General features: G+C 40.9%; 1 protein-coding gene across 2 annotated transcripts in view; it reads right to left on the bottom strand.

Annotated features, from left to right (window-relative positions):
* The window catches only part of epha4b (eph receptor A4b), a 297,581-nt gene that overhangs the window by 101,435 nt on the left and 178,101 nt on the right, over window positions 1–18,045 (bottom strand). For both annotated transcript variants that reach the window (XM_034182743.1, XM_034182742.1), the window contains exon 10: window positions 12,966–13,074. In XM_034182743.1, coding sequence (XP_034038634.1) covers window positions 12,966–13,074 — 109 coding nt within the window. The remainder of the gene's footprint in view (window positions 1–12,965; window positions 13,075–18,045) is intronic.

Below are 18,045 nucleotides of genomic sequence, written 5' to 3' on the forward strand. Positions count from 1 at the left end.
CCGGCTCGGCACTGTGACCGCAGTGTAAAAAGATTTACTCAAGGCGAGCTAATTATTAGGGAAGGAAAATGATTAAGTGAAGACTTATGACTAATAAATCTGTCTAGGTTTCATTAACACCCAGTAAGGAAACATTTCATTTGGCTGGGGCTCATTAAAGAGAGAGGTAATGGAAAGAGAAAGGAATAACGGGATAAAGAAAAAAGAAGGAAAGAGGTAGGGAAGCAGCACTGGGGGATAGCAGGAGGCATACACTAACTGGTGTAATGTAGCAGAATGTTTAACAGCCTGGTGTAAAGGTCAGAAGAGACAGGAAATGAGCAGTGTGTCATCTGTATCATTAAGTCAAGTGCATCTTTCTATTAGTACGGAACTAATTCCCCTAATGATGTCACTGCCGATGAAGCGTGATTAGGTCAGGATCTTAATATGTGTGCACGTGTTCAATTGTGCTATAAACTTTAAAACATTTCTGAATTTACCTGATGTTTGTAGGACATTTGATGGATCCCAATGCAACATCTGCTCATTTGCATAGACGAGCCGTGAAATAGTTTTGCACCTGCGGCAGCTTTAGCTGCTATTATTGCACTGTTTGAAAGCTACTTTCTGGACATTCTGCAGACAAAGCTGGATTCAACTGCACCCTACAGCTTAGCTGCATTAATTGGGGGGCCAAGTATCCAAGCTATACACCATCAGCACATGCAGCATGTGTTCACTTCCAACCTGCCTAGTTTGTTTTACACTCGCGCACAGGAAAACTGCTGGCTGTCCAAATTCACTGTGATTAGGAGGTGTAGGTTTAATTGAGTTAGTCAGTGGACCCACAAAAGTACGCCCCCACCCCCCTTTGAAATATGTGTCGATTAGCACAAAACTGAAGATCATTCATTTGTGATTATAATCCAAAATGAAGTGGTACTGTGTTGCAATGGTTCAATCATTATAAAAGTTACCTGGGCTCATCTTTTCAGCTTAAGTTAACCTAAAATTTTAAGGCAACATGGACATTACCGTTTGCGGTTTAAGGTGAGTGTGTATATATAGCATATTCTTCAATCTTTGCCAAATAGAACTAATGAAGGTAAAGATAGATAGACTTTATTGATCTCACAGAGAAGAAATTCACGTTATGTCATCTTTTAAAAATCACACAAGATGGGTGCAAGTAGAGGAAAATGTTCATCAAACAGCGTGTGCAAGGATAAGCAATAATAATACTTGTATCAGTACAATAAAATAGGAAAATTGGGTAGAAATAGAATATATATATATATATATATATATATATATATATATATATATATATATATATATATATATATATATATATATATATATATATATATATAGTGAGGTGCCTCTTCTTTAAGGGATTGAGGGTGTGGAGAGAAGCAAGTTCTTTCTATTTAAAGAAACAAACACCAAAGTTGGTTGGTTGGTTGGTTGATAGATAGGTCCACTTTGTGTGTATATATATATATATATATATATATATATATATATATATATATATATATATATTCTATTTCTACCCCATTTTCCTATTTTATTGTACTGATACAAGTATTATTATTGCTTATCCTTGCACACGCTGTTTGATGAACATTTTCCTCTACTTGCACCCATCTTGTGTGATTTTTAAAAGCTGACATAACGTGAATTTCTTCTCTGTGAGATCAATAAAGTCTATCTATCTTTACCTTCATTAGTTCTATTTGGCAAAGATTGAAGAATATGCTGGAAACTCTCCTCATGATGAACAAGAAGCACACCCCCATGTGAGAAGTTCTTTGAGTACAACCACTTATACCACAGTATTGTACTATTGACACCACGCAGGATGGATCAATGTTTTGCTGCTGTTTAGAGTCCTCAGACCAGGCAACGCTGACAATAGTCTGGAATAGTAAGCAGCTGCCCCCATGACATGTGACTGGAGTAAGCGGGTATAGGAAATGGATGGATGGACCACTGTCCAATTTTGGTGAGCCTGTGTCCACTGTAGCCTCAGTTTTCTGTTAGTATCTGACAGCATCAGTATCTGGTGTAATCTTCTGATGCTGCAGCCCATCTGGTTCATGGTTTAATGTGCTTTACATTCTTTGGCTTACCTTGTTTGTAATGACTGTTTATTTGAGTTTGTGGTGCCTTTCTATGAGCTCAAACCTTTCTGGTCCTTCTTAACAGACCTCTTCCACCAACATGGCATTTTTACCTCGAGAACCACTGCTTACGGCAGCACGGTGGCTTAGTGGTAAGCACTGGTGCCTCACAGCAAGAAGGTCATGGGATCGCTTCCTGCCCTTTGTATGTAGAGTTTGTGTCTGTGTGGGTTTCCTCTGGGCACTCCGGTTTCCTCCCACAATCAAAACATGCTAATTTAGGGTCTGCTCCTTTCTCTGCCCCTGACCAAGACAGCGTGTCTATAACTGGAGTTGGACCCATGACTGTGGCTGCCCACTGCTCCTAGTGGTTGGAGTGTGTCTAACTGTAATTAGCATGGGCTAAATGCACAGTGACAATAAAAAGAACTTTTTCTTCTTCTTACACTAAAAAAAAACAAAAAAAAAAACAACATGGGTGCTGTTGGTTTTTATGTTACATGAATCTAAGTCTAACATGTAGATTCTACAATATAGAATCAAGTTTTATGGGTGAACACATTCAAATCATGTAGTTTTAACATAACATGCAACAACTTAAAATTTAACTTGCTCAGTGAACATAATAAAATTATGGAAAGTATTTCCACTCAAATAAAATGCGTTAACGTGGCCAGAAACAATTTTGCTGAGTGACCTAAATGTAAATTTGTTGGGTCAGCATGATGAATTTGCGTTACTGTTACAACGTAATTACCATGGGTCAGACCAACTAGATTTGTAAGGGTAAACAAAAACAGTAAGTCCCTTTGGCTGCTCGGTTGTTTGCGCTCGGAATCGCCACAGCAAATCCAAGGTGGCTCTGCATAAATTGTGTTGATCCAACACAGCAAAGTTAAGTTAACATGTAACTGTACTATAAAGTAGTTGTAATGACTTGCAGGGCAGGGGTGGTGGCCAAGTGGTTAATACACTTGGTTTCAGTACAACAGTTTCCCATTCAAACCCCACCCCTGCCACATTTCTCCATGTAATGTGGAGTTACGTCAGGAAGGGCATCTGGTGTAAAATCTGTGGCAATTCAACATGCAGATCCACGTCGGATTTGCTGTGGTGACCCCAAGCGCAAACAAGGGAGCAGCCAAAGGGACTTACTTTTTATTTTTGTTATATTTACCCTTACAAATCTAGTTGGCCTAAACCATGGTAATTGAGTAACAATAATGCAAATTCATCATGTTGACCCATCAAATTTACATTTAGGTCTACATTTAGCTTTTCAAATCTAGTTGGTCTGAACTGTGGTAATTAGGTAACAGTAACGCAAATTCATCATGTTGACCCAACAAATTTACTCTTAGGTCACTTAGCAAAATTGTTTCTCGCTAGGTTAACACATTTTACTTGGGTGGAAATACTTTCCATAATTTTTTTATGTTCACTGAGCAACTTATTTTTTTGAGTGTACTGGGTATTTGTATATATCCAGGTTTGATGAATTGGTGACATCAGTTTGACCACAGGTGTGAGTGAGATGGTGAATGTCCTGTCCAGGGTGAACCCTGCTCTTACTAATAACTGCTGGGATAGGCTCCAGCCCCCCGTGGCCTTTAATTGGAATACGTGGGAATAGAAAATGACTGAATGAATGAACCCACATATATATACACACACACACCCTCTTTGAACTCTTTCCCAGTCAATTACTATGGCCGTCTTTCGGTTCCTTAACAGCACACCTCTCTCATTACCTCATAATAAGCATCTCTCTCCACAGCATGTTCTGATCGGCACATGCTTCCCTTTTGATTCTTCCTTTCCTCTTTTGTGTTATTAAGTTTTAACCCCAGGCTGCACAACAGATGCTGTGGAGGTAAAAAGAGCTTACTCACACAAACACACACATCAGCGGGACATGCTATTATTGTGTTAAAAAGCCAGAGCTGTTACCGTGCTCTATTAACGAGACTGTGAGGTTTTTATACAGGAATCAACCACATTATGGCCGTGCTCTAGTGTGTGTGTGTGTGTGTGTGTGTGTGTGTGTGTGTGTGTGTGTGTGTGTGTGTGTGTGTGTGTGTGTGTGTGTGTGTGTGTGTTTTATTCAGAAGCCTTTTTTACAAAAGCCCTCATCTGCCTGCTTGGTGATGTCAAAGGATTACAACATAAACTATCTTTTCTGCATCCTTTCATAAAGAATAACTGATAAAGACGCCACCCTGTAAGACGCTGATCAGTCGGAGCAGAGAGATAAGTGCGCATTTAATCACTGCTTATTATTTTCAGAGATTTTCTTGAGCAGATTGCGGCCTCGATGGATGTTTCTAACTCCGACAACAGATGTACTCCCTGAAAGCAGGCTCTGAGATGCAAAGCAGACTGAGATGCCTTAAACAAAATTAAATAAATAAAAATCACCGAGCAACTTGACAACAATTTCTTGCTACAAATCCTCTTTACTAAAAAAAAAAACATAAACAAGAATGTAGATAAACAGGGCAGATAACGGACGCCTGAAGCTATTCAGGAAAAGGAGACGGCTGTGAAGCTGGAGAGACATTAAATTCCAGACACAACAGTGAGTGCACAGACACACACACAGCTGCTGCGAGGCACAAGCTGTAACGTGTTTAACAAGAAGTGAGAACCGAAGGAGAGAGCGCTTTCTGAGTGAAAGGCCATCTGCTGAATCTGTGGCCATGCCAGTCGCTACCTAGCTTCCCATCTCTCCAACCTGCCAGCCTGCCAAAGCGCCCTCCGGAGAACAAAAGCAACAACTTCACACACACACACACACGTGTGCACGCACTCGCTAAGCAATAACGGCACATGCACAGCAATAACCGGTGTGATTTGTCAGCGGCGTGCTGCGTCTGAAGAGCTTTTGACATTTTTCATGTTTTCCCTCCCACCGAAACAATAGCACAACAGCGCTTTATTAAACGGGAACATGACAGAACAGAACGGTCTGCAAATCAGCCCGTTTATGAGGCAGAGCCGTTCCCCTGCCAGCAAAGGCGGTGGCGACCGCGCACGTATAACCGTGTGAGCGAGGGAGGGACAGAGACACATTATACGAGCACACGGCTGTAAAAATCCTCTGTCAGGCCGCTTGACATGTGGATTGAATAGGTGAACGGGGCATAAAACACGGAGAGTACAAAAACCAGTTCAACACTTCTTTTCAGGCAAATTATTATTGGGGGAAATTATTTCAACAGCTGACATTTACAGGGGAAAAAAGGTCCTAAAAGTTTCTCGATCCTTATAAACCCGGCTGACTCTCAGTGTCAATTTCAAATCCAATTTTAATCACTGTCTACTTTCAACCGCTCTGCACAAATGTGTGAATCTTTCAGCACAATAAGTGCTTTTCATCCAAATGTAAATTTATGCAATGAAACGGGAAATGAAAAACGAGCACAGCAAAGAGAAAAAAAAGAGAGCAGGAGTGAAAGAAAACTGGACAAGGAGGAAGATTTTCAGATAGGATTGAAGTTTTAATAGATAGAGAGAAGAAGGAATGATGTGCATGTTTTTTTTCTTTTTAGATTTTCTTCCAGAACCTACAGCGTGGTCCTCCTAACAATGCAAACGCCCACCCTCCATCTGTGCTCCCCTCCTATCTTTTCATCTCGTTACCTTGCACCTTCTCCTGTTGTGCTGCTGGCTTCTCCTTCAGCCAGTCTCTATTTCTCTCCATCTCCCATCATCAGACCTCCTCCCCTTCTCTCTATCTTTCATCTCATTTCAAAATCCAGCACTCCGGTGTGTAAATATTCTCTAGATGAGCCTGCTTGGCCTCCGCACTGCAGAGTACATTCTCATAGTTTCTCCTCCACTATGCTTCTGTTCATTCATTTTCTATACCCACTTATTCCATTCAAGGGTGATGGAGGAGCTGCAGCCTATCCCAGCGGTCACAGGATGTTCTCCCAATTTAGTTTTCGCTGTGTCCAAACAAATAATTTAACAGCCTGACCACAACACCACCCAAAAATTTATTGTTTGCCATTTCTCAAATTGCCACTATGCACTATTGCGCCCATCATCAACTCAGGAACAAAATTGTGTCAGAACTTAACATGACTGGTGAAAGTAGTAGAAGGCCTCCAAAGATATCAAGATTTTGAACAAGACTGTGACACCACGATCACATGGGGTGATAACAATAATAATAAAAGTCCTAATTTCATTGAAAATAACTTTTTTTTTTAAAAAACAGTTATGTCTTTTCACTGCATGCAAAACTGAAAATACATTCATAAGTCATTTTAAGCATTATGCTTTTCATAGCACATCAGTTTTTCCTCAACATTTTTACATAAATATTTCTGTGTTTATGCACTCTTGTTTTGTTTTCTTACATTTACATACAAAATATGAAATTACACTATTTATCCTCTAGAAACCCAGCAACTTTTGTTCTCTGTAAAGGACGAGAATTTCACAGCTTTATTTCAGACCAATTACTGAGTTGGCACTCGATCCCATTGTCCACGGTAAAGGACATTCCATAAAATAAATACATAAATAATGTTTCTGACAAAAACTACTGTTATGGCATTGATGTTTTCACCCAAGACAATTATTATCTGCCACTGACACCCCGTGCTTTTCACAGATGAGAGCAGGTTCAACCGGAGCACATGTGACAGACGTGAAAGGACCTGGAGACGCCGTGGAGAACTTTATGTTGCCTGCAACATCATCCAGCATGACTGGTTTGGTGGTGGGCTAGTGATGGTCTGGGGAGGTATATCCCTGGAAGGATGTACAGACCTCTACAGACTAGACAACGGCACCCTGACTGCTATTAGGACTCATTGTCAGACCCTACACTGGTGCAGTGAGTCCTGGATTCCTCCTGATACACAACAATCTTTGGCCTTGTCACAAATGAATACAGGCAGTTCCTGGAGGATGAAGGAATTGATACCATTGACTGGCCCCCATGCTCTCCTGACCTAAATCCAATAAAAAAAAACCTCTGGGACATTATATCTCAGTCAAGCATTTGTTTCCAACCATTCCTGTCCACCTCGCCTGATAAAAACAGTACTTTATTTTTGTGAAAAAAAAAAGAAAAAAAAACAAAAAACAGGAAACTGTCAAATCTTTGTGAGTTTTGTGGATTCTTCCATGGGTCATGGGTCACATTTTGGCTCTGGTTCTGTTTTTGTTTGTTGTGGTCATTTTGGCTTGTTTCCAATCATTTTGCCTCTGTGTTATTGTGTGATGTTCATCAGGACCAGTCTTGTACTGATGTTTATCCTGTGTCGATTCTCACTTCCGCATTGTTTGCCTGTGAGTTTGTGTCTGTGTATTTCCAGATGATTGCTCTGCATTGTTTATAGACACCATTGGAGCATTACAGTGTTTTCTGGATTATTCTTCTGTTTTTTTTACTCGGAGAAGTGTATAATTGCTGTGCGCGAATCTCAGAGCTGGGGAAGAAGGATCATAAAGTGGTGGATTATATACTGGACATGGAAGATAGGACACTAGATCCACCAGGGACATCATTCTGCAAATTGGTGAGTGCGCTGTGGGCTTTATTATTTCATGATTTATTTAATTTTGTTTTAGAGCAGGGGTCGTGGCCAAGTAGCTACTGCACTTGGTTTTAGTGCAGAAGGTTCCCGGTTGAAACCCCACTCCTACTACTTTTCTCCATAATGTGCAGCTGCATTAGAAAGGGCATCCAGCGCAAAATCTGTGCCAATTCAACATGCAGATACACCTCAGATTTGCTGTGGCAACCCTGAGTGCAAACAAGGGAGCAGCCAAAGGAACTTCCTTTTTATTTTATTTTATTTTGCCATTATTGGGAACAGCAGGGGAATTTCCACAGTCTATTCACATGGATAATAGCAGGACAATAAGAGCTGAACACTGTGCCCAAACATGTCATTGTTTCAGCTGCAAGTGGCCACTCCATACCAACTGCAACATTGTTGCTCGCTTGCATGTTTGGCCGATAATTCGTATCTCCAACTGCTCTCCAGCAGTTGCACCCACTCAGATAGGACCTTTAGCTTTGATGTGCACTTAGAAAAATGTACGCACCCTGCACCTTAAATGCACCCACACACTCACACTGACAGATGTACAAATGTATGTTAATAGAAAGCAGTAATCAACACTACTTCCTTTGAAATGCTCTCACCTCTAAACAGAAAGATAGAGAAGGAGAGAGGGTTGAGAGAGACTTGAAATTGATGCGAGTGCATCGACCCCTCTGTAAAACCTCGTTAACACCTCCCCAGCCTGTGAAACCTGATTAGTTGAGTGTGTTTATGTCTGTGTTTAACTGTCTCACGCCCGCTCCCCCTCCCCTCCCCTCCCCCCCCCCCTCACATTCAACCTCACAATTCCCTTCTGATTAAAAAATGTAGAGGTACACTCATTACTTTCTGGTGTGCATCCCATGTGTGCACATAGTGCACGCCTCAAAGAACAGTGTGCGCTGATTACATCCTTTCCAGTCAATGGAGGATAGAGCACTCAGCCCGATAAGCAATCACCTGAATCAATACTAATGTTTTTAGTGTGAGCATGTTTGCGTGTGTGTGTGTGTGTGAGTTTGTGTCTACTGCTTAACATGTAGCTAATCTACTCAGACCTTATCGAGGATAAACATTTGGTTACAGGTGCGATAAATCACAAGTGCCTCTTATTTCGTCGTCTTCTCCTCAATGAGCAAAAGTCCTGCCGTGTATTGTTTCTGCCTGTGCACCTAAAACAGGTGATTTTATTGATTAGTTCATCTACCTGCCCCAAGAGTTCAACTAATTAGAATCAGCTGGTTAAGTGGGTAGATGGAACAAATATGTGTTGGGACTCCTGCTTTGGCTCTCTCAGATAAGAAATGTCTAAAGAAGCAGAACCAGATGTGTTATGGTTCAAGTACCCAACTGAGTCCACTTTTGCAGTCAAAATGAAACAGATCCCAACAAAGCAACATTGCAATCAACATTCCCCACCACGAGATTGCTTCTTTATAAGACAGAAATCGATTTCAGCTGCAGTGTGTGGGATTTAGGGGTGTTTACCATTCATAACTACATATTCGTTAGTGTATAATTACCTGCAACAATGAATCTACAACCCCAATTCCAATGAAGTTGGGACATTGTGTAAAATGTAAATAAAAACAGAATACAGTGGTCCCTCGCAATAACGTGGTTCACTTTTCATGGCCTAGCAGTTTTGCGGATTTTTTTTGTCCAATTTTGCATGCTTTTTTTTTTTTACAGTGCATTGTGTTCTGCGCCATCATCAAGCATGCCGGTTGCGGCACCGCAAAGGGAGAGTACGTGCATTGTGTTCTGTGTGTCTGTTTATAAGAATCTTCTCTCCCAGAAGAAAAAAGAGCGCCAACAACTACCCATAACTGTGTCCTTCACTCGGAGAAAGACACCTGCACCTAGGTGTGACTCAGTGGAAAAAGGCGCGACAGCAGCGCTGCACGATCAGAGGAACTGTGAAATACTGGTCAGTCAATATTAATAATTTCCTATGTGTCCAACCTCGTAGGTTGATCATGAAAATTGAATTAGTTAGTTCTAAACATCATAATTATTTATAGGAAAACGTTCTATTTTTATTTCTCAAACAAATGTTTGGGCCTGAAAACAAGTTGGTCTTATTTTTCTCCTAAGGTTTGAACTTTGAGAGTGTTTACACACCAGAGAAAAGTGAGAAAATGTTAATGCCTGTTTGAGAAAAGTGTATAAAGTGTGTAGTGAGGGGTTTTACAGCCTTAAAACATCTATAATAATTTTAAAAAATAACGCTGTCTACTTCGCGGATTTCGCCTATTGCGGGCTATTTTTAGAACGTAACTCCCGCGATAAACGAGGGACCACTGTACAACAATTTGCAAATCCTCTTCAACCTATATTGAATTGAATACACCACAAAGACAAGATATTTAATGTTCAACCTGATAAACTTTATTGTTTTTGTACAAATATTTCCTCATTTTGAAATGGATGCCTGCAACACGTTTTAAAAAAGCTGGGACAGTGGTACATTTACCACTGTGTTACATCACCTTTCCTTCTAAGAACACTCAATAAGCATTTGGGAACTGAGGACACTAATTGTGAGTGTCATGATTGGGTATAAAAGGAGCATCCCTAAAAGTCTCAGCCATTCACAAGCAAAGATGGGGCAAGGATCACCACTTTGTGAACAACTGCATGAAAAAATAGTCCAACAGTTTAACAATGTTTCTCAACATTAAATTGCAAGGAATTTAGGGATTCCATCATCTACAGTCCATAATATAATCAGAAGATTCAGAGAATCTGGAGAACTTTCTACATGTAAGCGACAAGGCCGAAAACCAACATTGAATGTCGGTGACCTTTGATCCCTCAGGTGGCACTGCATTAAAAACCGACATCATTGTGTAAAGGATCTTACCGCGTGGGCTCAGGAACACTTCAGAAAACCATTTTCAGTTAACACAGAGTTCGTTGCTACATCTACAAATGCAAGTTAAAACTCTACCATGCAAAGCGAAAGCCATACATCAACAACATCCAGAAATGCCGCCGCCTTCTCTGAGCCCGAACTCATTTGAAATGGACAGACACAACGTGGAAAAGTGTGTTGTGGTCAAATGAGTCCACATTTCAATTTTTTTTGAAATCATGGAGGTCGTGTCCTCTGAACAAAAGAGGAAAAAGACCACCCAGATTGTTACCAGCGCAAAGTTCAAAAGCCAGCACCTGTGATGGTATGGGGGTGTGTTAGTGCCCATGGCATGGGCAACTTACGCATCTGTGATGGCACCATCAATGCTGAAAAGTACAACCATGTTTTGGAGCAACACATGCTGCCATCCAAGCAACATATTTTTCAGGGACGTCCCTGCTTATTTCAGCAAGACAATGCCAAGCCACATTTTGCACGTGTTACAACAGGGTGGCTTCACATTAAAAGATTGCGGGTACTAGACTGGCCTGCTTGCAGTTCAGACCTGTCGCCCATTGAAAATGTGTGGCGCATTATGAAGTGCAAAATATGACAACTGAGACCCCGGACTGTTGAGCAACTGAAGTCATACATCAAGCAAGAATGGGAAAGAATTCCACCTACAAAGCTTCAACAATTAGTGTTCTCAGTTCCAAAACGCTTATTGAGTGTTGTTAGAAGGAAAGGTGATGTAACACAGTGGTAAACATATCACTGGCCCAGCTTTTTTGAAACATGTTGCAGGCATCTACTTCAAAATGAGCAAATATTTGCACAAAAACAATAAAGTTGATCAGTTTGAACATTAAATATCTTGTCTTTGTGGTGTATTCAATTGAATTTAGGTTGAAGAAGATATGCAAATATTGTGTTCTGTTTTTATTTACATTTTACACAACGTCCCAACTTCATTGGAATTGGGGTTGTATGTGTTTTTATAATCAGAACTAGTGTGCTGCCGTAGGGATCCAATGGGCTCTAGATTGGGTAGTGTTTATAAAATAGGTAGCTCACATTTTTCAAAGGTGGTAATAAATCATGCAAAGCTTGTATAATGAGTTGGAATGGTGTGTGAGTCCAGAATGCTTTTTGAAAATTAGACCTCTACAGTTTTTAGAAGAGGAACTCAGCCCTTTTATTTCCTGATAATTTTGTCATGTTTTATTGATAATTTACTATCTTAATGTATTTATAAATTGTTTAGATTCTTGTTATCATATACATGCTATTATTTATTTATTTTATTTTATTTTATTTTTACTTCTATTTTGTCATTTTGGACCACATTGGAAATAAGTGTTTTCACCTTCTTGATGGTCTAGTGGTTAAGGTGTTGGGCTTGAGTCCAGAAGATCATGGGTTCAAATCCCCGCCAGACTGGAAAATCACTAAGGGCCCTTGGGCAAGGCCTTTAATCCCCTATTGCTCCCGGTGTGTAGTGAGCGCCTTGTATGGCAGCACCCTGACATCGGGGTGAATGTGAGGCATAATTGTAAAGCGCTTTGAGCGTCTGATGCAGATGGAAAAGCGCTATATAAATGCAGTCCATTTACTTTCTTGTGTCAGCCATGTATTTTTAAAGTATTTATGATCATAAGATGTACTTACATTGAACTTACTGAATAAAATCACACACGCATACAGAGTTATATTGGTAAAAAAAAAAGCAAAAATTGTGAAAAGGTCAGTTTTAGGTGGTACAGGGGTCAAACGCTAAAGCTGCTCCAAATTTGGTAAGAAATGATGCAAATTATTGGTTGAGTTAATAGAGTTTTAAAAATAAATACTTTTTCACTATTTGTTATGCTTAGTTATCATGTTACAGGGTAACATATGTCATGTGTTATAGAATTCAATATACGTCAACGTTATTTGAGCTTTACTTTGGAAACCAAACATTCAACACAGTCAAAACTATTCCATTTATCAAGCAATAATTTGCATAATTTTTTACTGAAATTGGAGCAACATTAACTTTCGACCTCTGTACAAACTGAAACTGGCCTTTTGTCATTTTTACAGTTTCGACCCCATAACTCCAGAACATTCAGCCATAGTTAGTCCAAACTATACCTTTTTTGAGCATTTTTAAATTTTGACCTCTGTGTAAACCTTCATTGACCCCTACCTGGCTGTAGCTACCAACCTGGAATGACTAGCATACATTTTTGGGTAGGCCATGGTACACTGAGGCTGGACTGTAAGTGTTGTTTAGTCCCGTTAAGTGGTACCAATTTGGACAAAATTGATGACTGGCTCATGGACTAAGAGGCCAGGTGGGACATTCTGCTCATGTGTGCATCCGTGTATGAACCTTTTTTGTGCACGTGCAATACATGCACACTGTCTGTCTCCTTATTTTGAGCCTACCTTCCACTGACTACAAAGCACGTCACCAGGAAAATGAGGAGAATAACTCCTCCAGTGATGGACACGGCCAGAATGGTGGACTGGTTAGGGTCTCCGATAGCCAGCACGTCTGTATGGGAGACAAAGAGAACAGAGGGTGTTCATCAAAAAGGGGTTGAAAGAAGCTAAGAAGGTTTTCAAAGGGAGAAAAGAAGAGGGAATAAAAGAAAGAACAAAACAGAATTTGTGTAGCAAGAAAAACAAGGAGCACGAGAGTCTGAAATACTGTAGTAATAGAAAAGGAGATAAAAGCCAGAGGTTGAAGGAGAGGAAAGAGAGAGGAGCAAATGAGCAAAAGAGAGCAAGGGAGGTGGACGGAATAGTAAGCAAGCTCCTTGATGAAAAGCACTCTCCCTCTCTGCATCGCATATGAAAGTATAAGAGCAGACATGAAAACCATTCCCATTTGGCCGCAGTATCCAAATGGATATGTTAACATTCTGCATAACAAGGCTACTGTCGAGAACTTTGTGCAAAAATGCATCGATTTTTACGCCACACCAATCGAGCCATTACTCAAAACAAATACTCCATTTATCTGGCTCGGCTAAGCACGAGCAGATGTGCGTCTGTGTGTATGTTAATATACGAGTGTGTGGGTGTGTTGAAGAGGCAAATTAATGCCCTCAGGCAGCCACAGATAAGCATTGATCTCCTATTACATTGTTGGCACATACACACACACCCTTTGTTAACAATCAATAGAGTTTATCTGATAAGATAACCTTGATATGATTGCTGCCGAGGCAGTTACAACCCATATTTTATACAGCAGGTGGTCAGAACAGTGCTTTCCCTTGGATGATGGTACAAAGAGGACAGTTACAGAAAACATAAAATATCATTCAGCGTCAGTACTTATGAAACTTTGTCCAAACTGCAGAAACAATTTGTGCTGAGCTCAGTACACTAATCTTGTTCAATTGGTTGTTTTAAGACATTTTCTTTTATTATGCTTTGTCACACGTGATACAATCCATTTCACAAAATGAGGCTTATTCAAGAATGTTTTTATTAATTTCTTATATATATATATATATATATATATATATATATATATATATATATATATATATATATATATATATATATATATATATATATATATATATGAGGTCTATTAGAAAAGTATCCAACCTTATTATTTTTTTCAAAAACCATATGGATTTGAATCACGTGTGATTACATCAGACATGCTTGAACCCTTGCGGGCATGCGAGAGTTTTTTCACGCCTGTCGGTTACGTCATTCGCCTGTGGGCAGTCTTTGAGTGAGGAGTCGCCCACCCTCTCGTCGATTTTTTCATTGTTTAGGAATGACTGTTGTGTGGGCCGCTGAAGAGGAGGTACTGCTGGCCCACCACCAGAGGGCGCCCTGCCTGAAGTGCGGGCTTCAGGCACGAGAGGGCGCTGCCGCCTCACGGGAACAGCCGGGAGTGACAGCTGTCACTCATCAACTCAGCTGTCAGCTGTCACCAATCTAAACTTCATCAACCACTCCATAAAAGACGGACGACATCTCCACCCCACTGCCGAGATATCGCCTACCATTGAAGATAATTCTCTCAGCCGTTTTTCTGTGCCGTATCGCACGTAACAGTTTGTTATCCATTTCAGAAGGACCTAAGTGCTTGTGTCAGCTGGAGGCTGAACCAGTCGTTGACGGCAGGGAGACGGAGCTCACCCTTCACGACTTCTAAGACAAGTAACTGGTCGGGTTAGTGGACTGACTGTGTTCCGTATTGCGGAGGTGGAGGTGCAGTTCCCACCTGCTTGCTGACTGTGTTACTGGGTGTACACACACCCACACCTAACTGTTTCTGCTTCCTGCCAGCAGTACCAGATCCGACAGCCGGAGACGGTGGCCACCTGGGGACTCGGGACTTGGCGGCTCCAGTATCCTCCGGGTTCCGTGGCAGTGGAAATCATGTGGGATCCGGTTCTTCTCTGGACGGACGTCTTCTATCCTTGAGCCTGCCCACGCGTCACCTCTGTAGATTGCCTACATACAAATTCTGTAACCATCTGTATTTCGTTGTGCACATTCACAACAGTAAAGTGTTCTATTTTCGGCTCATTCATTGTCCCTTCATTTACGCCCCCTGTTGTGGGTCCGTGTCACTACACTTTCACAACAATGGCTCAGAGAGTGCTGCTTTGTTTGATCAAAATTTTTTCAAAACTGTAAGGCACAACTGTGTGGACACCATTCGATAAATTCAGCTGGTTTTTGGTAAAAATTTTAACGGCTGATGAGAGATTTTGGTCTGGTAGTGTCGCCGTAAGGATGGCCCACGGTGCCTGACGGTGATCTGTGCTTCAAGGCGGCAGCGTCTCTCCGTTTCAAGTTGAAAACTTCCACATTTCAGGCTCTGTTGACCCAGTAAGTCATCAGAGAACAGAGAACTTTCAGAAGAAGTCGGCATGAGGAGTTTATTCGGACATTTCATTGTTAGATGCAGAGTCGCATGTCAGGCCGGACCCGACCACAGGGGGGTCGCGACAGGAAAAACACCTCCATTGGAAACATTAACGGGTAAGTTGGAACATGCCCAAGCTGTTAAACAATTTCTCAGTTACTCACTTGTTGAAAGCCATCAAAAGCCGCCTGAATTTTACAAATGGTTTTCAACACGGAGGTGTTTTTCCTGTCGCGGCGCACACAGATTCGCCGAGTCCTCACGGAAATGACTCGGCGAATTTGCGCGCACGTCTTTCATTAAAAAATGTCCTTAAACAGTGGAATGTCCACATAAAGTCCTCATGCCGGCCTCTTCTGAATCTTCTCTGTTCTCTCACGACGTCCTGGGTGAATTAAGCCTTAAATTAGGATGTTTTCAGCTCGAAACAAGCCGACGACGGCGCCTGGAAGCGCTGCGCAACGTCCGCTCCGTGGGAAGTCCTTACACCGACAGAAACACCCCATAATCTCTCATCAGCCGTTAAACTTTTCACCGAAAACCAGCTTAATTTCTCGAATAGTGTCCACTCGGATATTCCTCACAGGTCCAGAAAACATTTTGATAAAGCAACGCGCGCCGTCTCGAGCAGCGTGTGAAACAAAGGAATTCAGCCGAGAGGGCTGGACCACATCTCACTCAAGGCCTGCCCACAGGGAAATGACGTCACCGACACGCGTGAAAAAACATGGCAGTGGCATGCGCACGTGGCATGCGCACGAGGATTCAAGCATGATTGGTGTAATCGCACGTCATTCAAATCCATATAGTTAAAAAAATAAGTAAAAGTGTCGGTTTCTTATCTAATAGACCTCGTATATATATATATATATATATATATATATATATATATATATATATATATATATATATATATATATATATATATTTTTTTTTTTTTTTTTTTTTTTTTTTTTTTTTGGTCCAATGGGCTCGTACAAAATGCCACACTAGATTCGGCAAACACTCAAACATCCATTCATACAAACAGTGAATTACAATAACTGATGTCCCCAAATACCAAATAAGAGGATATTCTGCACTTCTTAACAGTATAAAAAGTGGAATCACACAACAGTGTCTCGTGACGTTTCATATGGGGGGTAAGGGGGAAGCAGTTATTGGGTGAGAGGCGGGTTACACCACCCCTTGACCAACGGTCCTGTGATAGACTGGCAGTAATTGATGGGGAAAGAGTTTAAAGAGGGTGTGGGGGTTCATTAATTTTCTATACCTGCTTATTCCAATTAATTGTCACGGGAGCCAATCCCAGTGGTCATTGGGCAAGAGCGGTGTTTACTCTGTACAGGCTGCCAGTCTATCACAGGGCTGACATATAGACAGACAAAGTCAATCACTTGGACCTACATTCAATGTAGAGTCACCAATACACCGAATCTGTATGTCTTTGGGTTCCGTACGGTTCTCTGACTTCCTTCCATTGCCACTCAAACATCGGGAGAACATGCAAATTCCAGAGAAAGGACCAGGTGGTAAGTGAACCTGAGACCTTCTCGATGAAGGGCAATAGTGCTAACCACTAGCCCACTGTAATGCCAGTTCTTGTACTGATTAACATTAACTTTGTTTCTTTATTTTTAAGGCACGTGTGTTGGGTAGGTTTTGCACTGATCTGATCTTAAATTTCTGGACCTGCAAAGACTGCTGCAAACCTGTTAAGTAACAGATCCATATACCAATGTTACCTCTGGAGCGATGTATTAAAAATCAGTAGATTCACACGCTCAGCCCTTTAGAAAATCAGAGGTATTTATTGCAGGACAGTAAACACATGATAAATGGTGCTCTGAATTACTTTTAATGATTACTGTATTACTTACACCATTACTTAAAAAGCCATCACTTGACCCAGCTATCTTAGCTAATTATAGGCCAATCTCCAACCTTCCTTTTCTCTCAAAAATTCTTGAAAGGGTAGTTGTAAAACAGCTAACTGATCATCTGCAGAGGAATGGTCTATTTGAAGAGTTTCAGTCAGGTTTTAGAATTCATCATAGTACAGAAACAGCATTAGTGAAGGTTACAAATGATCTTCTTATGGCCTCGGACAGTGGACTCATCTCTGTGCTTGTTCTGTTAGACCTCAGTGCTGCTTTTGATACTGTTGACCATAAAATTTTATTACAGAGATTAGAGCATGCCATAGGTATTAAAGGCACTGCGCTGCGGTGGTTTGAATCATATTTGTCTAATAGATTACAATTTGTTCATGTAAATGGGGAATCTTCTTCACAGACTAAAGTTAATTATGGAGTTCCACAAGGTTCTGTGCTAGGACCAATTTTATTCACTTTATATATGCTTCCCTTAGGCAGTATTATTAGACGGTATTGCTTAAATTTTCATTGTTACGCAGATGATACCCAGCTTTATCTATCCATGAAGCCAGAGGACACACACCAATTAGCTAAACTGCAGGATTGTCTTACAGACATAAAGACATGGATGACCTCTAATTTCCTGCTTTTAAACTCAGATAAAACTGAAGTTATTGTACTTGGCCCCACAAATCTTAGAAACATGGTGTCTAACCAGATCCTTACTCTGGATGGCATTACCCTG

Source organism: Thalassophryne amazonica, chromosome 12, assembly GCF_902500255.1.
Source record: "Thalassophryne amazonica chromosome 12, fThaAma1.1, whole genome shotgun sequence".
Lineage (NCBI taxonomy): Eukaryota > Metazoa > Chordata > Actinopteri > Batrachoidiformes > Batrachoididae > Thalassophryne > Thalassophryne amazonica.